The sequence below is a fragment of the Dreissena polymorpha genome, chromosome 10 (assembly GCF_020536995.1).
Source record: "Dreissena polymorpha isolate Duluth1 chromosome 10, UMN_Dpol_1.0, whole genome shotgun sequence".
Classification (NCBI taxonomy): Eukaryota; Metazoa; Mollusca; class Bivalvia; order Myida; family Dreissenidae; genus Dreissena; species Dreissena polymorpha.
In genome coordinates this window covers 33,881,512-33,904,011 of record NC_068364.1, presented here as the reverse complement: position 1 = coordinate 33,904,011, position 22,500 = coordinate 33,881,512, and the positions used below count along the sequence as shown (strand labels likewise).

The window sequence follows — 22,500 nt, the reverse complement described above, 5'->3', positions numbered from 1 at the left end:
TATTTCAAAAGTATTCATAAAATAAGCGATTTGGGCCACATACATTTGACCTCTGACCTTGAAGGATGACCTTGACATTTCACCACTCAAAATGTGCAGCTCCATGAAATACACATGCATGCCAAATATCAAGTTGCTATCTTCAATATTGCAAAGTATTCATAAAATAAGCGATTTGGGCCACATATATTTGACCACCTCTGACCTTAAAGGATGACCATGACCTTGACCTTTCACCACTTAAAAAGTGCAGCTCCATGAGATACACATGCATGCCAAATATCAAGTTGCTATATTCAATATAGCAAAAGTTATTGCAAAATGTTAAAGCTGGCGCAAACCAACCAACAGACCGACCAACCAACAGACCAAATATTTAGGGGGGGGGGATTCCGGGGGGGGGAAGGGGGAGGGCACGGGGGGATGGTTTGGGTGGAGTCTATTGTGGTATGTCAGGTAAGAGTAGTTTTGTAAAAGTATCGATCAAATCTAATCCTAAATAAAGAAGTTATGGCAATTTTAGCAAAATTTAATAATTTGACCTTGAGGGTCAAGGTCATTCAAAGGTCAAGGTAAAATTCAACTTGCCAGGTACAGTAACCTCATGATAGCATGATGGTATTTGAAGTTTGAAATCAATAGCCTTGATACTTTAGAAGTAAAGTGGATCGAAACACAAAATTTAACCATATATTCAAAGTTACTAAGTCAAAAAAGGGCAATAATTCCGTAAAAATGACAACCAGAGTTATGCAACTTGTCCTTTTACTGTACCCTTATGATAGTTTGCGAGTGTTCCAAGTATGAAAGCAATATCTATGATACTTTAGGGGTAAAGTGGACCAAAACACAAAACTTAACCAAATTTTCAATTTTCTAAGTATGAAGGGCCCATAATTCCGTCCAGATGCCAGTCAGAGTTACATAACTTTGCCTGCACAGTCCCCTTATGATAGTTAATAAGTGTTGCAAGTATGAAAGCAATAGCTTTGATACTGTAGGAATAAAGTGGACCTAAACACAAAACTTAACCAAATTTTCAATTTTATAAGTATAAAAAGGGCACATAATTCTGTCAAAATGCCAGTCAGAGTTACATAACTTTGCCTGCACAGTCCCCTTATGATAGTTTGTAAGTGTTGCAAGTATGAAAGCAATAGCTTTGATACTTAAGGAATAAAATGGACCTTTAACACAAAACTTAACCAAAATTTTCATTTTTCTAAGTATAAAAAGGGCACATAATTCTGTCAAATGCACGCCAGAGTTATCTAACTTTGCCTGTCCAGTCCCCTCATGATAGTAAGTAAGTGTACCAAGTTTGAATGCAATAGCAATGATACTTTCTGAGAAAAGTGGACCTAAACGCAAAACTTAACCGGACGCCGACGCCAACCCCGACGCCGACGCCAAGGTGATGACAATAGCTCTTTTTTTTTCAAAAAATAGAAGAGCTAAAATCCATGGGACTTGGGCTTAGTAGTCGGGTGGGCGGGGATTTTGTCCAAAGAGAGTGGGGGGTTATGACTCCCTTGCTTGTTAACTGAAAATGTATTTATAATTTACAAATATATTTTTAATTGCAGTTGTAATGATTGCCACACATTGATTACTAGACATTCTGCAGTAATAGTACCTTGGTGCAGACATTCTCCTTTTGTGTCAGGTCGTCCTTGAAATACATTTGAAAGAATTCACAGTTTATAAGTACATTTACTATGCCATTAAAATCGGTATCGTCTGCTTTATTAACATCCTTGTATCCGTCTTTTGAGAGATAGCATTTTGCAATCTGCCACGGGTCGGCGCACCATTTACGCGCATCTGTGTTATCCCAAGTAGGGCCTTGAAAACTTTTTGGTTTTGAACGGTTGCGAAATCGGTGATGGTATACAATTTCCTTACACATTTCATTGCATAAATAAGCGCGGCAACGTTGAGACTTATGAATATCATGAAATGCGCAACTACCATATTTATAATGGCAGCATTTATTATCGGTATCGCACGGCAGCACGTGTGGAGTGTGGCACTGACTGCAGACAACGTGCTCCAGGATACCGTGTTTTCTATTGATCTCTTTACGAATAGTGTCATACAATTCCCGAGAAGCCTGTTTTACAATGTCGAGCAGGCAGTGACGTGTGATATTCATACCCATGGCCGCCTTAAACCAGTTGAGGGTTTCCGGCTTGCGTATGATGTCCTTGTAATCTGACATTTTCCTTCACAATTATGTATTTGTCTGTAAAAAGAAATAGATATTATCTATTAACTAAATATATAATGCCATTGATACGTGTAATTAAGTTCTCTGTAATTTATATATTCTTAAAGTCTAATGATATTGAAATGTATATATTTCTAATAAGAAAATGGAGGTTTACAAAACGAAAGTGCATAAATTTAAGTCGACCGATGAAAATGTAATTAAATCACATTCACATCCTATGCCTAAGCTACTAACAACTTACTTGGATTAACCAATAACAACACTATATCTCCAAATCTATATAAATATTGATAATATGCATTTAAAACTAATTTTAATAAAGATGACCTGTTAACATTTGTTCATTTTGCAATGCGGAAGTATTTACTATCAAAGGTAGACAATTCAAGATGTTTTCTCTCCTATTCACAGTGTATAAACCAATTGTATCATACCCGGATGTTGCGATGTGATTGCCATGGCGAAATGAATATTTGGCATACGTACGTTGCTAGAAAGGTAAATTATTTTCCTTGTTTGTCATAATGATGGTCTTCAAACAGTTATTAATATTCGATTTTAATACGATTTCTCAGGCATGCTGTTAGTGTCTTAGTACATTCAAAATGCCGATAGATTATATGTATCATAACAGTTATTGACTTCAATTGCAATATATACCATACAAAAATATGTATATTTCGAATCAGATTTTAGACAAACAGGATATTTTGGCATAGAGGAACATATGTTTTCCAGTTTTCTATGGTGATTTTCAATGTTTAATAAACAACAACTTCTTCGAAGCGGATTTATACGTTCTCAAGGGAAACTTTATTCTCTACGACATCTAAAGTGCATAGTTTACTTACTTGTTTGCAGTATTAATCCATTGATTTGTATCAAAATAAACAGCGGTATGTTAATATTGCCGTTACGCGATGGCAATCACATCGGAACATCCGGATATGATACAATTGGTTTATACACTGTGCTATTGTGCTGAAAACTTTTCAATCTATCAGTTTAGTACATTTTTGTTCGGAGTTTAAGATTAAATAACACAATTTCAAGGCATCACACTGTTAAAAGTTTCAAATAATAATATTGATTAGACTTAATATATTTAGACATAACAGCCCAAACATTTATATCTTAAATCAATGTTTAAACTTACTAGACTTAGAATCTTTCATGCATAATAAAAACGGTTATGTTTTTAATTATTCTAAGAATGCGAATGAATTACACATTCCCAATTTGCTAACAAGATTTATTATACGCATTGACATTTTAATCTCCGTAGAGACATACAATCCAGTTACTACTATCAGAGAGGGCTTATCATGTAAATGGTTATTCAATTTTTCTTTGTATGTCCCCCAGTCTATACTGGGGACATATTGTTTTCGCCCTGTCTGTTTGTTTGTTTGTTGGTTTGTTTGCGTCAATCTTTAACATTTGCCATTACTTTTGCAATATTGAAGATAGCAACTTCATATTTGGCATGCATGTCTATCTCATGGAGTTGCACATTTTGAGTGGTGAAAGGTCAATGTCATCCTTCAAGGTCAAAGGTCAAATATATGGGGGACATGGCGTTTCACAAACACATCTTGTTTAAAGTTAGTTTCTTGTGTCGAGAATGACTGCCAAAATTGAAGGTATTCACCTTAATCTCAAAGGAATGATTGATGATTTTAAGGGAAATGCGAAGTACACGTATTTACAGCGTAATTGCCCTTTGTTTATTTCTTCATTTGTGGATCATACATTAACTATTAACGAAGAGAGTGTTTGTTTATTTGGTGCATCACTTTAATCGTTTCTTACAAAATTTCACATTATGGTTAAAAACACAGAAGTAGTACTGAGTATCAATATCATAACTCTTCATTCAGTATCACAAAGTTATTGTTCTTTGTTAATTTACATTTTTCAACAAATAAAACTTGTCTGTGTTTACCTACTTTGAAAGTCAGAATTACAAGTTTGGGTCTAAACAATTCTTTGGAGGAATTCCGACAAACAGTGACAGTACTTGTTGGTTCAGTGTCTTTGTTCAGGTTAAACAGAGACGCAGATTACATAATGATCTACGTCTCTGAGTTAAACAATTTGGGAATAGTGAAAATATAAAAGGAAGTGCTTTTAAAAAAATTATACTTTCGGATAACGTTTTCCATAAAATTAATTAAATTTTTTTATATATTGATCTATTATATACCTATAGATAATTGACTGAAAAACTTGTTTTTTATATATCAAATACACGAGACAAGATTAGAATTGCGTATGATATTGTGAAATTCTTTCCCATGTATTGGTACACTTCATTATGGCGCAATGATGAAATGTATTTACATAAATTTGCGCAGTTCAATATAATGTCATATTTATGCGCGGCATATTTTCCGCAGTTGTACTTCCTTGGAAAATTATATTAAATATAAGACATATCTTACTAGATTCAAGTTTTTAAGGCTTCTTCTCCAAACCGAAGATACTGATGGGCAGCAAACAGCATAAAACCTGAACAGACGGCGAGTTACTCGCAGGCTGTTCTGGTTTTATGCTGTTTGCACATAGCCATTTTTACTTTGCTTCTAAGTGGGAAAGGGATATTTATGTTGTCGTGTTCGTGACTTGTTATGTTGCTACATCTTAAGAAGGTACGTTATAAATGACCATGTGTTCCAATGGTTTGCACCTCACTGTTCAACGGTTGATGGTATGAAATTGTATTACACCCCTGCTCGCTGGTGAAATACTACGTCACACAAGCAACTAGTTCTCGAGTGGTCATTGTCGACTCGGTTACTACTAAATGACGATAAATGTACCCCGGGTATTCTTAAGTTTACTTAAATGTACCCCGGGTGAGAAAAAATATAGTTAAACGCACCCGGCCAACTAAGTCTGAACCCGAATTTTATTCCTGCCCAAAATCTGATGTCTAAAACGCGCTACGGAATACGAAGCAAAATTCACTTTGAGTATAACCTGCCTCGACAGTCTTTTTGAGTAAGAGTTTCGATAATAAAGAGGCCATTTACAGAATATTAACATAAATATGAACATAATTAATTTGAACAAAAGCCGACAACGACAAATTTAGCGTTAGAATTCCCGGGTACGTTTCAGATTTTTTTTTACGTACCGGGGTTGCATTTAAGTATACTTAAGAATACCCGTAGTGCATTTAAGTAGAACCCGAGCCGGCAATTATCAATCGAGCGCAACTCGTGCGATTAAACCCATCGCAGTACCATACTCCTGTAGTATTTCCTATTTATTTTACTGGTACTTGTCTATATTTCACTACATGGAATTATAGACTACAGAGTAAAAATACACATATTTCAGGACTGCCCTGATAAATCCACAGTTGCATTAATCTCTCTCCCGTGGCGACCTACGTCCTACACGGCCGTTAATCACGCTCAGGACCGGATGTTTTCAAATTTAACCGATAATTTTACAGGATGATTAGGTTTTATATGTTATTTCAACATATTTCGTATTATTTATAAAAATTAGCCAATGAAGTGCGATTCAGCGATTATAAATTCATCCAAAAGTGTACAGAAACATACAATACAAATATTTCTGTCCATGAATTATTTTGCTTTCGATGAATTATTTTGATTATGTTGAACATTAAGTTATTGGTTTTATTGAGTATTACAAATTTTCGGTATACATCGCACAGTATGTTTTATTCAATGGTGACTTCTTAATTGAGTTCATCACTTATATATTAAAAAAACCTACATCTGATTTATTATAGAATGTGTTTATGTTTTGTAAAGATTTGGGCCTTCGTATGCACGTTAAAAAATAAATTAAATATAACATGTTTTATCAAATGTACGTCATGTGATAGTGTCATTGCGATACGACTGTAAATTGATACATCCTGCATTAGCACCACCTCCTATCATAAGCGCCATCTCCGATGCATTGGCTACATCTCTTTTGGAAAAATGCAAAATTATCTACTACGTCGGCAAGAAGCCAATATTTTTTTGAATGCAGCATCCAATGTATATTGTACGCAATCGTTTAATGCCGTTAGCAATTAGTTTAATTGGGTTGAAATTTTCTCGTCACACAGGAAAAACTCATCGAAATACTTTTTAAAACTCCACCATGCCACAGCTTATAAAGGTCCTCACGTTTTAAATGGGTTGAGAATGTATGTTTCTGTACATTTTTGGATGAAATAATATTCGCTGAATCGTACTACATTGTCCGATTTTAAAATTTATGTGAAATATGTTGTAAACAGATATAAAATCTAATTACCTTGTTAAAATATCCATGAAATTTCAAAACATCCGGGCCTGAGCGCCACCACGAAAGTTTCATTAGTTTAAACGTATTTATTCATTCCGTAATCATACAATTCAATACATTGTTGCAAAATAAAAAAAAAATCATGGAGTAGAAAACAAGCGTAAAGCTTATATTAATTCTTCTCCATGGAAGTTGCATTGGCTCATTTATTAATGCATCTCAAAAAAGAGGTGGCGCGCGTGATTAACGGCCGTGTCCTACAAGGCTCTTCAACGTAACGAGAGAGAGGAAACCCTTCCACAATGCTGTCCTTTTTTATGGCAAGAAACCAATTGCCACACAACCATTTGTGGTCATCTTTTGCATTATTGATTTTTTCTTGAAACAAAGCCGGCGCACATTTTTCACAATATTCCCTTATCTAAACTACATCATTAATTGTTCAAGTGAAACTTTGACAGCCCATGTTTGTAATGACCTGATTGATATATGCTAAATGGAATGCCCCGGGGTACCTTTTCTTAACAATTAATAAAACCACTTCCTGTATTGTACGTGAAATATCACCGATAAAATCATATTACATACAGATTCACAACGTTAGTTTATTGTTCAACTAACATCACGTTTACACGGATAACTATATTGAAACGTTGTCTAAGAATTACAACTTTTGTTAAAAGGCGTGCTAACCATTTTAATCATAGAAGTGGCATGGTTTGATGCTGTGGCGAGGACGTTTAAGTTTAAATGTGTACATTTTTATTTGCAAAACTAGGGATATATTGTGCAGTGCATTACACATTGAGTAGGGCAATATAAAAATACTGAAGATATTACCTGTTGTTGTGGACTATTCCGCCTAGTAACATCTATTATGAAAAAGAAGAACAAATAAATACATAATCTTTACTCTTTACAAACAGTGAAAAAAATACTATCGTTCTATGCGTGAAATATAAAATTAAAAACTCTTTAAAAACAGTGAAAAAATACCACCGTTCTATACGTAAAATAAAAGACTTTCGAACAGTGGGAAAAATACGTGAAATACGAAATGGCGAACCTGACGTTAACGTTCGTTCTCTGGCTGTTCGGCGGCATATTTGGGCTGCACCATCTGTACCTTAATCGGCCACGGCACTGCTTCATCTGGTGCGTCACGTGGGGTGGGATGTTCATTGGATGGCTCGGTAAGTACATCGATATCGATGTGCCCAAAGTGTCGTCCTCGATTAGCCTATGCAGTCAGCACAGGCTAATGATGGACGACACTATACGCTGTTTTGGTATTTTCTTTTAAAGGGAGTCTTATCGAAAATCAAGATAGGGCGGAAAGTATCGGCTCTAGTAAGCCTGTGCGGAATGCACAGGCTAATATGGGACGACACTGCGCACATGCATTAAGCCCTGTTTTCCCATAACAAGACTCATGTCCTCATATGTTCATCGTTTGACTATCATACCAATATTACTTATTTCATATGTTCATCGTTTGACTGTATCATACCAATATTCCTTATTTCATATGTTCATCGTTTGACTGTATCATACCAATATTCCTTATTTCATATGTTCATCGTTTTACTATCATACCAATATTCCTTATTTCATATGTTCCGCTGATTGCCATGTGAGTATAAAACATCAATGTTATCTCGTATGTTCATCTGAAAGCTTTAAAAGTACAAATGTACATTTATGTTTAGTGAATCACATGAACTGTTCTTAAGCAAAAACTAAAGTAGCTGTCACAGAAGTGCTCGAAACTAAAAGGCACTTCCGGCGCCACTATTACATGATTGAAAAAATCGATTTTTTTCCGACAGATTTCGTTTAAAAAATATTAACAAAAACATAATGTTTCAGTATCTTATACATTTGACAAGAATTCGACCTCCCCGATTCGATGAAATATCGTTTAGCGAGCAATATTACTCTTAAATAAAGACTTAAAATTAAACAACTAAACATAATAAGATTCTCTAAGATGATTTATAACAGTTATTCACATTTGAACTATCTGGGGTCGATGGAATATTTATTCCTTCCCTGAAACGCGCTGGTTCGACTGCCTTAAGGCTATACTAGAACGCAGAGGGTGTCTTTCTTTAAACACATGTAATACTCGTCACTAATGTACAATGTTTTATAATATTTGAGTCAGGTGATTTTGATGGCACAGCAAGTGTTTGCTATTTGCGATGTAATATCTGTTTAACCCATTTATGCCTAGCGTCTAGAAAAATGGCCTTGGCAAACAGCATGATGCGGCGTCTCATCAGGGTCTGCGCTGTTTGCTTTAAGGAATTTCCGTAAGAAATATTCTAAATATGGAAATAAATATACTAGACATCCCTAATTTTGTAAATAAATTGATCCAATTCAGAAGGATGAGAGAGTCCAATAGGTAAAAATGGGTTAATATACGTTTTGCGCGTGCGCTACGAGCTTCTGTTCAAATACATGGCTGCTTTCACGACCGCCCGTCACAACCCGCCTCACTGAACTCCGCCGCTTTTTGATCAAATGAATATTTTCGAATAGAATGCTTTAAATGAATAAAAATTCGTATGTGTCCATTTATACGTTCTTAACGAAGAAACCTTGCCTACACAGGGCCAAGAGGTGCCAGCGTGTCATTGACGCACGATTTCAATACAGCTGTGTAGAATCTACGTCAACAAATTTGACCGTTTTTCGAGAAGTTCGAATTTTTATAATTTTTTGCATAATTAGAATTGTAAAAGTGTTGCGTAAGAAGTGCCTTTGAGTGAGTATTTCATGAGATAATTGTCGTCTTAAGTCACGATAATAGGAAAAGATGTTCATCTGATGCCTGTGTGATCATAGTTATGTTTATTATGTTTAAATGTATAAGATGTTTATTGGCAACGGTGAGAGCATTTGAGCCGCGTTCTGAAAAAACTGGGCTTAATGCATGTGCGTAAAATGTCGTCCAACGACACTTTCCGCTTTTATGACATTCTTCGTTTACATGAAGTCTCTTCTTAGCAAAAATCCAATTTAGGCGGAAAGTGCCGTCCCTGATTAGCCTGTGCGGACTACACAGGCTAATCTGGGACGACACTTTACGCACATGCATTATTCCCAGTTTTTTCAGAGCGCGACTCATTTCTATACCTCCTCCAGAGACATCATTTACGGGATCAGGAAACGGACTCGAGAGCGTTTCAATAAGCCCTAGCCTTTCGATGCAATCGCGATGAAATACATAGGTTTAAACGTGAGTTATGTAAAAAAAATTCATGTTGCGTTTTCATTCACAGCGGAAGTGACGCAACTGAGGCACTACGTAGACGAGGCCAATCAGAGCCGGAAGTACCGCGAGCACATGAAGGTTATGCGCACGCATAAGCCACGCCCCAGCTGGAGTGTGATTGTCCTCGGAAGCCAGCTTATGATTGGTTGGTAAAAATAAAGCAAACACATCCATTGCTTAGTACAGAGTGGTAAAACACAAATAATTGCAAGCGCTATAAATGATAAAAAATGATGACACAATAACATTTTATTGCGCGTTGGATTTTTTTCCAGAAAGTTCGTGAAGTTGTTTACACAGAAATTGTGTGTTGTTCTTGTTCATCTTGCCTTGAATGCATTTGCAAATAATTCGATTACCAATGTGACGATGTTTCTCGCCTTATGTGGTATAATCTTTTTTCATCAAAAAACTAACCACATGGAAGGCAAATAGGCAATTTCAGACGACAATAAGCGACTGACATGTGAAGACGTTATTTAAAATTTGTCCCGCAACTTTCGGTTAAATGCAAAGTTAAATAAGGTATACACTCTGGGACCCCCAGTAATATTGCTTCGGCAAATGAAGATGTGTTAACAGATGAGCCTCTCTCTGGTAAAGCGGAAAGTGTCGTCCCAGATTAGCCTGTTCGGACTGTACAGGCTAATCTTGGTCGATACTTAACGCACGTGCATTAAGACCCGTTTTCCCAGAGCGAGACTCAAATACTCTCGGGTCTAGTATAACGAACAAACTAAGACAACATTCTTACTATGCTTTGAGTTTTTCTCATTTTTTTAGATTGGTTTTAATATCATGCTAAATTTGGGGTTCACAGAAGGTGTTTTTGTTTGCGCTTTGTGTCTGAGTCAACATATATTTTTTACGATGAAGTGCACATTCTTATATCTGATATTTGAGATTTTCCCTGCGCTGACCGTCATTTCCCTGTTGTATGTAGGGCACCAGCTTGGTAAACTGTTGATCTGCGCGATCCCTGAATACTACACGGTAGAGACCTGGTATGCCGCCTACCTGTCGCACCTGCTAGCGGCCCTGGGAGCGGCGTTAGGTAAGGATGCGCTACATTAATACGCGCTCTTCAAAAACTGAGATACACGCATGTGCAGCCGCATAGGCTGATCAGGGAAATACTTTCCGCCTAAACTAGATTTTAGTTTAGTAGAGATTTCCTTTAAACGACAAATTCCATAAAAGCGGAAAGCTGGCTGCACATGTTAATCTAGGACTGCGCTTTATACACGAGTTAAGACCAGTGTTATTAGACTGTGGCTCATTTTACCGTTTGTCCACAAGTCATAGTTTTCGTAATTCTTCATATAGTATATTTCCGCACTTAACTGATTCGTCAAAACGTTAACTATTAACATATTTTGACAATCTTGTATCAATCAGGATGCTGAAAATCGACCAACATAGATTCAATTCGGTATGCACGATTTGTATATGTGTTAAATTGTAATATATTGATAAAATTATGTTACAATAGCACAAAACCGGCAAGAAAAATTATACATTGAAGACGAATTTCATAAAATGCAGTAAAGACAAATTAGCGCCCTGAGCCGATTGTGACTAAGATATTTCGTACATATTTTCCTGCAATAACCGAAGCATTCGTCTTCTTATTAGGATCGGAGTTAGTGTTCGTGTGTCGTATGAATAGATATCGTTAACGGAAATTAAAATGATCCGTAAATCAAAATTGTGTCTTGGTATCGTATGAACGAATATGCACAAAAACTTAATTTAGATTCACATCGTACATGCATGATATACATGCTGGCGAATTCGACTGTACAGACATTTTCGATTTCAGAAATAAACATCTGGCTTATTTCGCAAATCTCGACACATGTTCTTCTTAACTTTTATTTTAATTTATTTTGAAATATATATATAATAAGTTTTTTACACATTTTATATAAATTCATAAATATTTGACAAAATCATACATTCTCCCTTTAACCAACAGTCTATTAATGCCATCGGCGCTTTGATTATTAACAAACAGGTGTGCACACGGCGGCCAACATCGGACCGCAGAAGGCGCCATTTCTTCCCACCTTCCTCGCTGCTGCCGCAACTGTTCCAACCTCGTACTTCCTGTACCATCAACGCAACATTTTCACGCTTCTATGCGTCGTGGTCGCCTCCCTGGCGAGTTCGTATTTCTCCGTATGGGCTCCGGAAAAGCCGCCGAGCAATTTAATTGGTCGCTTGAAGACAGGCGCGTGCGTGGGCCTCGCTTTGACGGCCTATAGCGGATTGCACGGCTCGAGCATGTATTTCAACACTCGTATACAAACGCTCAATGGAACGACTGTAAGTCTTTAAAAAAGGAGAATCTCTTTGCGAAAACGGGGCTTAATGCACGATCGAAAAGTGACGTCCCTTATTAGCATATACGGACTGCACAGGGTTTATTAAGGACGACAATTTACGCACATGCAGTAAGCCCCATATTCCCATGCAGACTCAAATATTGTTAGTTTTAAACTTGCCTTTTTCACGGTAGTGTTATTTTTTCAGCCATCATTGAGTTTCCGTTTTCTTGTACAGTATCGAGTCTGACAACTAACTAACAGTCAAATGCCTTATAACCAAGGAGGGTAAACAAGATCCACATTTGGCATAAATCGGACTGTAAAGAGACGCAAACTCACTTGCAAACGACAAAAAGCTCTGATACCTTTCAACGTACAACTGTCAAAATTTCACGCATTGTTCATTTGTACACGTTCAATTTTTACGTAAAAATTGTCAAGGTACTTCCACTTTTCAAACATATTATTCCTATAAAGGCATTCTTACTACTGGCCTCATATTACGACATACGGCGTCGGAGAAAGGGTGGGGGATTAATAATCGCTATGAAACGCTATAGTTTCTAATCGCTTATTTCTCTAACTACATTTCACAAATTACATTAAATTCAAACGAATTTTTCGCTTCATTCCCTAGATCCCGTTGCCCGAGATGGTGGCAAACTTCCTACGGTTACAACCCTATGATGAGGCCCGCGAACTCATGCCAGGCATAATACAGTGCGTGCGCATGTACGGTAGTCTGGACGTTTGCCAACATCAGTTCCTGTCCCAGCTCGCCGAGATCTCCGACCCGAACCGCGACTCATGGGCGTTCACTGTATGTGTGTCAAAATTGTGAACCTATTTTTGTAAGCTCGAGTGCATGGAAAGCTTAATGCTTGTTTATACGCTCTCGTGTCCGTTTACTGGGTAGATTCAGTACTTGGTGTATTCTGCGGGTCCTCTAAGGAAAGCTCTCACAGTGGGGATCGAACCCGTTACCTCTCGATAGCTTAATAGACACCATATCCACTACGCAACTGTGACCTATATGTGTTTATATTTATTAACTCACATGGGATTAGGGAAGCTTTTGTTGTCTCAGTCCGTCATCGTTACTACTATGGAGGCCACATTTTTCGTCCAATCTTTATGAATCTTGGTCAAAACATTATATTGACAATAAATATACCAAGTTCGAATTTGGGTCACGTGAGTCCAAACTAGGTCATCATGCCGAATCTTAGATGAAAAAAAGCTAATGACCTATCTAGAAACCACATTTATTACTTAATTTTGATGACACGTGATCAGAATATTTGCCTGGGGAATATCAAGGCAATGTTTGAACGCGGGTCAAGTTACATACATGTGGCGTCTCCGACACTGGTTGTAAGTTGAAATCAGGCGAGCGCTTTTGGGCCATCAGATCCCTCTTGTAAAATGTGTAAGACCCGATGGTATCATTCATAACTCGAGTGATATTTGGTTGATGCTTCTAATCATGAATGTAAAGTTGAACTGTTTTCAGCCTGATTTTTTTTTTCCGCTGTTGTTTAACCTTTAATTTAACCATTATACAGCGATATCTATCAAGAATTTGATCATTGGAAGATCTTAAAACCAAGTTGTTTGCGAACCAACAACATGTTTGGATCCATGGTATTTTATTTTGCCTTTGTTTTAGAATCCTTCGTTGTGCTTAAACTGTATATAGATCTACCACAACCTCACACCGTCGTACTTCTATTAACGTACACTTACATTTCCCGATTTTGCAACTTATGCAAAAATTGTGCAAACATAACATAAACAAAAACATACCTGTATAAAACCAACTCACACAGTAGAATTGTTCGCGTATTTAAAAAAAACTTTCGGCCCTCACAATTATCTCTTATTATAGGTGTCGCCCGTGATTTACCTCACCATAATCAAATATATTTAAGGTAGCGCACCTCTAATGGGCACATATCCAAATATAATCTAATTAATTATTTTCTTAATCAGCATCATTTCACTGTTCTACATGCAAATTTGTAGGTAGGCTTTCCATGCTTTTTATAAAAAAAATACCGTTTTTTTCAAAACCACCCTACGCTCAGTTTTTGTACAGTTTATTTTCACCCCTGGGGTATATAAAAGTTCCATAATTCATTCAAATTTCCAAATATGGGCATGCTGTTGGTGTGTATAGATGCAGTAAAGGTGTTATAAATTTAAACAAGACGAAATAAGTATTCTTTTACAGACATTTATTTTTTACAAAATTTTATCTATGGAAGAGCGCCATGAAATGTAAGTGATTTCAGCCAAGTAAAAATTGGGTCGGTTCAAAACAAAGTGTCATAAAAATTCAAAATAGTATCATTAAAGTTATATTTTAAACATAGTTTTTATAGAAACACTATATACAGCAAAAATACCAAGAAATAGACAGATTTACCGTTTACTTTTTTAAATAAAAACAAAAATGCAACATGCATCATTCGTATTTTCAGCAGTAAATCACCCAATTTAGCCATAACGTTGTTTTAATTTTAAAAATCATGCGCGGCATGATCCCATAAGGTTTATAGTCCATCGCCTTAACCACTAGGCCACGACAACTTCAAATTTGTGCAAGCTTAAATTAGATATTGATAAGTAAACAGGTAAAAAGGCTCGCCAATCTTTGAAGAAATCGCGAAATCGATTTTTTTAGATGATTTTTAGATCAAAGTCAATATTTATTGTGAAAATAATGTATTCTAAAGGAATAACGTAAACATATAACAAAATTCGAACTTTGAAAAAAATAAAATGCTTCTCTCGGAAATAACCGATCATTGAAGATCGGCAATGATCGTAAAATAAATCGCGGGAACTCATTAGAGGTGCGCTACCTTAACTTCCTTTTTCTAATTTCAAGGTCCTCGGTTTCGACAGATACCCCACCCAGAAGCAAATCAACTCCCACTGTCGCAAACTATCCAGCAAATGGCATCCCGACCGATTTACCAATAAAAACGTCACAGAACAAGTCGAGGCGGAACTGAAGTTTATGGACATCCAAAAGGCTTGTGGAATGATGAACAAGATCAAAAAAGAGCGAGAACGCAAGAGCACGTGGTCAGAATCCGCAGCGGATCAGAGGGAAACGGTTTACACAGATACTGATGACGTAGAGGAAACGGTTAACACAAATACTCATGACGTAGGTACATTTTCTGAAGACGAGCATGACAAAGTGCAAAACGAAGATGAGCATTATGATAATGACGACGATGATGAAAATGGCGAAGATTATGAAGAAGATGGTAATGAAGCGGATGAATCTAATAAAGAAGACACTTCCGACGGTGAAACTACTTCAGAACATGAAAATCATTGTCAAAAGAATGGAGAGGATCCATGCTAGTCGTCAACACTTAAGGATGTATGCTGGAATAAATTAAGCGTTTGCAATATTTGATTTTAGTTAGGTTTAATATGGGAGAAGAATTCATTAAAGCAAACTACTAAAGCTGTTAAACATTTAAAACTGTTATAGAAAGGTGCTAGATTTAAGTTTCATTAAAATTGATATAATTGATCTTAGTTCGTGTAGGTTGTAAAAAAGCTTAATAAATAATGACATAATATGTTGAAGGAAATACACATTTTGGTGATTTTGACATGTAAGCTTTAATTGGAATTGAAAATAATTATTTTCGAGCGCATATATTGTTTCAAACACAAAATGATCATATGGCGGTGCGCAACACAAGAATCTTAAAACATTTGGATCTGATTCCGTAGATCATGTTTGAGGTTTAAAATGTGAACACATGAGAAAGATGTTCTTGTTAAACTTGTTATTTATATTTCAAAACAAATAGGATTTCAATGTCAATTAATAACTGTTTATTTTATAATAAAATGCTACAAAACAACGTATGCAGAATATATTTACATTTATAACAATACACAATTCAACTATAAATATGATATACAAACACAGTTTGGGAAGAAACTAATTTGTTTTCCATACAATTTAATAAAGAAGTTCTTTCAACAATGTATCGACAACCCGTAAATCTTTTTTTCACAAATAATAACTTCGCTTTTACTTATTTATTTCCAAACTAACGGGCTTAAGAAGTAACTTCAGTACATAATGTACGACAATAGGCAACATCACTAAATAAGGTTGCCCCGCTTTCTATTTAATTTATCCTTATTTACTCCGAGTGCAAAGATCTTGGCAGCGTTCTGGGAAAACTGTGCTTAATACATGAGCGTAAAATGTTGTCCCACATTAGCCTGTGCACATCCCAGTGGCTTACAAGGGCCAACACTTTACGCTTGAAAATACTTTTCGTATTAAGGAAGTCTATTCTTAGAAAAAATCCAGTTATGCGGAAAGTTTCGGAACTAATTACCCTATGCGGACTGCACCGGCTAATATGCGACGTAAAGTGACGAACATGCATTCAACCCAGTTTTCCAAAATCGAGGCGTTAGTAATATTTAACCAGTGTTATTGATATCTGTAAACAGACAGACACGCTCTTTTTCCTCCACAAAGGGAGATCACCAAACGCTCGGATTTCTTACTAAACGCCACGGAGTGCGGTTTTCTCCCCTCTTTCCCTGGCATGGGGATCACTGTCTCCAATCCCCTCCCGTCCAAGTGTACACGACTGACCCCGTGTAGATTCCAAGTGCACACGTATATATTGCCTTTATTACCTATTGTGATACCTTTGTAGTACCCGTGTACGTCCGTGTCTTTACATTTGAATTTCAATTCACCCGAATTCGTGTCCACGCCCACAACCCCGTGATTGTAATCCGAGACAAAAATAGTTTTATACTTCGGATCGACAGCGATGTACAACGGATATCGTAAGTCCACGATTCCGGGACGTATGCGCTTACGTACTTCTCCGGATAAAGACATAATACGAATTTCCCGCTCACTTGAGAACCCGGATGTTACGTAGAGCTCCTGATTAAAACAAGTCACACCGAAACACTCAAAATCTAAATTTATTTTATTTCTGAGCAGCAATTCTTTGCCTAGGTCGATGAACTGCAGTGCTTTCTCCGTTGGTATAGTGACGACTACTTGCTGCAATTTGATTGGCGCGACGTCACGTGGTGGTGACGTCAGCGCTACCATAGCGACGGGGAAGAACGCATGCGTGAATAGCTTCACATTTTTGTTTGCGTCATCAGCTAAGACCACGTGATCGTCCGCCATGAAGGTTATACCAGTGATGAACGGCATTTCAGTGTCACTTTCCAGGAACACGGATACATCTCCTGAACGAATGAAAACAATATATATTGACCGCGCTTTAAGAAAACAGGACTTAATGCACGTGCGTAAAGTATCGTCCCAGATTAACCTGTCGAGTGAGCAAACCGACTCGACAGGATTTTTGTTTTAAAGATTCCTTTAAACTAAAAAAGCGGAGAAAGTGTCGTCCAAATACAGGTAAATCTGGGACGACACTACGCACATGCATTAAGCCTAGATTTCCCATAACGAAATAAATCGTCAGCATCGCAAAGAATATCCAAGGCTCGAAAAACACCGAAAAAGTACCGCTGCTTACCGACATGGGTTGGGCGCCTGGTTTTCGGTAGATTGTCGTTATTTAGCATCTGGACAGAAGATTCGATTTTCGGTAAACTCAGGTTCGTTTTAAACGCTTCTGATTTGACGTCGTCACTGAAGAGAACATTTGAGCCTCGTTTTGCGAAAACTAGGCATAATGCTAGTTAATTCCCGGTTTAGTGAAATTTTTCGTTTAAAGGGAGTCTCTTCCAAACGAAAATCCACTTTAGGCGGAAATTGTCGTCCCTTGTTAGCCTGTGCGGACAACACAGGTTAATCTGGGATTGCACTTATCCCACATGCACGAAGCCCAGTTTTCCCAAAACGAGGCTCATTAAAAAAAAACTCACACAAAATGATTACCAATTTCTTGCAAGGCCCAGTTTTACAGAAATTCTCAATACTAATTTATGGAAAAGTAAATATCTGACTGGAACCAGAAAGAACAGTCCGTACAATAATATCTGATCTTAAGACAAAAACGGCATTGAAATAGCCTGTTGAAAGCTTTATCAGGGGAAATAACTCGTTCATTTTTGCAAAACTTATCGCAGCAGTGATTTCCCTCAATAGTAATTCGTTACAATCTTAGAGATATGAGCTGTTTAATAGATTGTAGACATGAGGTAAACTACAAAGACATGTATTTACTTTTTTAATACATCAACTGACCTCGACAAAAGGTTTATTCGCTCGGACGTTTGTAGGCTGTTGGAGCTGGAACTCATGCGACGGTCAAACTGCTGCAGGCTGATTAGGCTGAACTTCCGGTCGCTCAATGGCGGTGCACCGGCGCTACTCAGACTCCCCTTGCTGGTGCGCCGCTCCGTGGTTGCGCCATTTCCACTGGGAACGGACGTGACTACCGATGTGTCGGCCTTCATGTCTCCAAAATCTGTAACCACGGAATTTGACTTCCCATATACAATCAGGTATCTATGTACCACATAACCATGATTGATTACCTTCGTAACGATATAGATAAATTCATCACGAAACTGCGGAGACAATGTATCCTGTAATGATTCAGATAAATTTTACATGTACCAATGTAACTCAATGTTCCATGCAACCATGGGCATCGATTTAACAAGAAATCACGGAGATCGATTTACCTGTAACACGGAGATCAACGAACATGGCAAAATATAGATCAAGTTAACAATCTAATCACAAAAGAGAAGTAATCATAAAACCAATTTACTATGAAACCATGCATATCAAATCACGCTGTAGCCATGGAGATCAAGTTACCATGATCATTATCATAGACTGCGAAATGTGTAAGACAAATCTCACATAACATAACAGATATGTAAAATTAAAACATGTTCAGATGGTCGTTAGACAATATATCTCTTAACACTTTATAATATACTTAATATGAAGTTTAAAACTATATTAAACGTGGTAAACACGTGCGTCTGAAGATTTAATACATGTGTTAAAGTATTCGAACCAGACGTTACGGTTTATATGCTACTAAGTATGAAGACCTTTTGCTGTGCCTTACTTTTGGACCTTTGACGTAATTGTCTGGATTTTGTGAAAAAACTTTTTAAATGCGTAATTTCGTGGAGTTAAATGGACATATAACTTGATATTAATTACATTTAGTGCGAATATGTTGTTCGACTAAATAATTAGACATAACACCGAATTGTCATTATTTTAAAGTATTTTCATATCGGTTTAATTTAATTTTGGGATGCTTATGGTATATTTACTAATGATATGTTATATATTAAAATGCAATCTTTTTTTCCCCAAATGGGAACTTTTCTATAGTATTAGTTGTATATAACGACGACAGAGAATACAATTTCGAATACTTTCTTTTTTTTAATGCTCATCGGTACACTCCACATTAAATACGCAACAATAAATGAGCCGCGTTAAACGATAATGGATCTAATACCATATGAGGAAAGCGTAGCTCTATACCAGCCTGCTAAACGAATCGTGGTAACATTAGCGGGCAGAGTATCTCCTGACCAAATAGCGCGAGTGGGAGGCTGGAATGGAGCTACGCTGGCCGCTTATGGCATTAGACCCTTTTTCGCATAACGCCTGTCAAATTACCTCGTAAACTCAGAAAGAACTTGGCGATACCGTTGTTAGCGACGAAAGACAGGGACACCTTCTTCGGTGCTTTCGCGATGTTTTTTCTCTGCGTTTCGTATTTGTCCATGACCGCGCGAGTTTTCTTCATGGAGACAAACAGGGCCTCGTTGTCGTTTGCAAGGTAACACCGGTCCAGCTCTTTGCTGTAATTCTCCAGTAAGGTCATTGCCGTCTTGCAGCTCTGCTTGTGATCTTTAAATATATTTAATTTTCACTCATAAATAATGGAATTGTTATAAATGTATACATTTGGACCATTTACCATTGAAAAAAGGGTAAGACCTTAAGTTGTGCAACATTATAGATGGTCTATTTCCTCTTTGGATAGTTATAACATGTTATTATGGTGACAGACATGCATAAGTAAAAATGATATGATTCACAAAATATTCAGTGAATAATACAAAACGCAATAATTGCATATTTTATGGATTTCATTCGGGAAATGAAAATACTACTACTACTACTACTACTACTACTACTACTACTACTACTACTACTACTACTACTACTACTACTACTACTACTACTAATAATAATAATAATAATAATAATAATAAAAATAATAACTTTCCGCTTAGACTGAATTTTGTTGAGAAGAGACTATTTTAAACGGAAAATTACTCAAAAGCGGAAAGTGGCGTCCATGATAAGCCTGTGCGGACTGCACAGGCTAATATGGGATGGTAATTTACGCACATGCATATATCACAGTTTTACCAAAAGCAATGCTCATACTTTTTTATCACAATTATGTGTTTACCTTTAACCGTATCTCTCCTCTGAGTAGTGTAGTTATCTTTTTTAGCGAGCACCGAGTTTTCCAGGCGATCCAAAATGGCGTTGATCTCGCCCCGGAACTGTTTTACCGCCTTCACGAACTCTCGTTCTTGTTCCGCGAGATTCGTCAAAATCTCGGACTGTTCCTTGAACATTTTATCGTAATCCTCGATCATTTTCTTAAGCCCGTTCTCGAGAACGGTAACCTCGCGACTGCTTCGGATGCCCTTGGACGCTTCCGTGAAGCCCATCACCATCTGACAGGCCTTGTGATTGGACAGGGCGCAGACGTCACAGATTAGGACGTCGTGATCGGCGCAGAAACTTTTCACGGGTTCTTCGTGCTCCATGCATTTCGTGGGGAACTTTGACAGGAACTTGGCCGTCTCGTCTGCCGCCCTGTCCGGAGGTTGGATCGTGTTCAGCTTTTGAACTCGATTGAGCGCCAACCGCATTAGTTTCGCCGCGGCCGCCATTTTCAAGCCTTCGATTTGATGTGCATGTACGGTATGAAAGCGCAATTTGACAATCTGTGCGTTGATGTTGATATACAGTATATTAGCACACTTCTAATTTTTAACGCGTGCTTTTATGCCGATATACGTTATAAGTACACTGTTTTAACCTGTGCTTTGATGTGCGGGATAATTTTATTACTTTGTAAACTGTGCGATGTCAATGTACGGTCCAAAAGCAAACTTTTAGAATTGTGCAACCTGTGTTTTAATGTCGATATACGGTTTATAAACACGATTTAGACCGTCGCTTCACAATCGCTTAACACGAATTTAAATGTATGTAATTGTCATTTTCTTATTTAAGTTCAAATGTTCGTTCATCTATAGCATGATTGCAACAGATGTGAGTTAATAGGAGCCAGCAACGTTTAAGAGAATGTTTTCTTTTATTTTCAACTAAACATTATATGATATATTACATCGTTTTTATTGATTGATATTTAAGAATACATTTTTACACTTAATATGTAACATTGCAACGAGTTTATCACATAATAACGCAACACTGTTTAAAAACATACTTATCCATGTTCATATAAGTAACTTAGTAAATTGTCATTTCGCAACCATTTTAATTATACATAAATTCCATTCTTTTTATTGAGTCGTTATTTTACCCGCGCCATTATATGAAAGTAACATTCTACGTTCATGTACGAATAATCTTACAATAAATCTAATCGTTTCTAATGGTCGTTCTTAAATAATTATCATTCTGAATGTATGCTATTACTCTATTAGTATGGGTTAGTTTCACAAAACTATTTTTTAAACAAATGAATCACTAACTCGTGAAATTTCCTCTGATAGCTCGATACATTCTTTTGAATAGAAAACAACGTACCGGAACAGCGGTTTTTCGCTTTGATTATTTAAGTCTGTCTTTCAAAATGAAATCTTAAAGCGACTAAAACAAAAAAAAATATCATGTAATTTCCAAATTTAAATTAAAAATTATTATTTTAATATTATATTTTAGTCAATTAAAATCGTACTCGTATGCATGTTTATAAACACATCTTATTAAAATCAATATAGTACGTCCATTTATGCTTTTAAAATAATGTACAATGAAAACAAATGTTTTTATGTCTCAAATACAAAACTGATAATTTTTGTGCAATATGGATATCATAGTTTGTCTTAAAACACATTTTGTGTCTTAGCCTGTGTCCTCTCGCCACATGTAAGCCTCGTTTTGGGAAAACTGGGCCGAATTCATGTGTGTAAAACATCGTCCGAAATAAGACTGTGCAGTCCGCACAGGCTAATCAGGGACGACACTTTCCGCCTTCTTTGGATTTTCGCTACGAAGAGACTTCCTTCAAACGAAAAATACCATACACACGGAAAATGTCGTCCCTGATTAGCCTGTGTGGACTACA

At 36.9% G+C, this 22,500-nt stretch overlaps 3 protein-coding genes across 4 annotated transcripts in view; 1 reads left to right on the top strand and 2 right to left on the bottom strand.

Moving 5' to 3' along the window:
* The window catches only part of LOC127847195 (uncharacterized), a 16,240-nt gene extending 13,640 nt beyond the window's left edge, over positions 1-2,600 (bottom strand). For both annotated transcript variants that reach the window (XM_052378924.1, XM_052378925.1), the window contains exons 1-2: positions 2,475-2,600; positions 1,637-2,245 (exon numbers count right to left, since the gene is read on the bottom strand). In XM_052378924.1, the coding sequence (XP_052234884.1) occupies positions 1,637-2,221 (585 nt within the window). In that variant the 5' untranslated portion in view covers positions 2,222-2,245; positions 2,475-2,600. The remainder of the gene's footprint in view (positions 1-1,636; positions 2,246-2,474) is intronic.
* Positions 2,601-7,256: 4,656 nt separating this feature from the next.
* Positions 7,257-15,506, top strand: LOC127849030 (dnaJ homolog subfamily C member 22-like). The gene is made up of 6 exons (XM_052381755.1): positions 7,257-7,704; positions 9,802-9,939; positions 10,738-10,848; positions 11,812-12,122; positions 12,762-12,944; positions 15,018-15,506. The coding sequence occupies exons 1-6, from the start codon at positions 7,569-7,571 to the stop codon at positions 15,504-15,506; spliced, it is 1,368 nt and encodes a 455-aa protein (XP_052237715.1). The 5' UTR covers positions 7,257-7,568.
* Positions 15,507-18,340: 2,834 nt separating this feature from the next.
* LOC127849029 (uncharacterized) lies at positions 18,341-21,073 on the bottom strand. Its single transcript, XM_052381753.1, has 3 exons — positions 20,581-21,073; positions 19,776-20,009; positions 18,341-18,588 (listed from the first exon to the last, which is right to left on the bottom strand). Exons 1-3 carry the CDS (start codon positions 21,071-21,073, stop codon positions 18,341-18,343), a joined length of 975 nt encoding a protein of 324 aa, XP_052237713.1.
* Between the last annotated feature and the right edge of the window lie 1,427 nt (positions 21,074-22,500).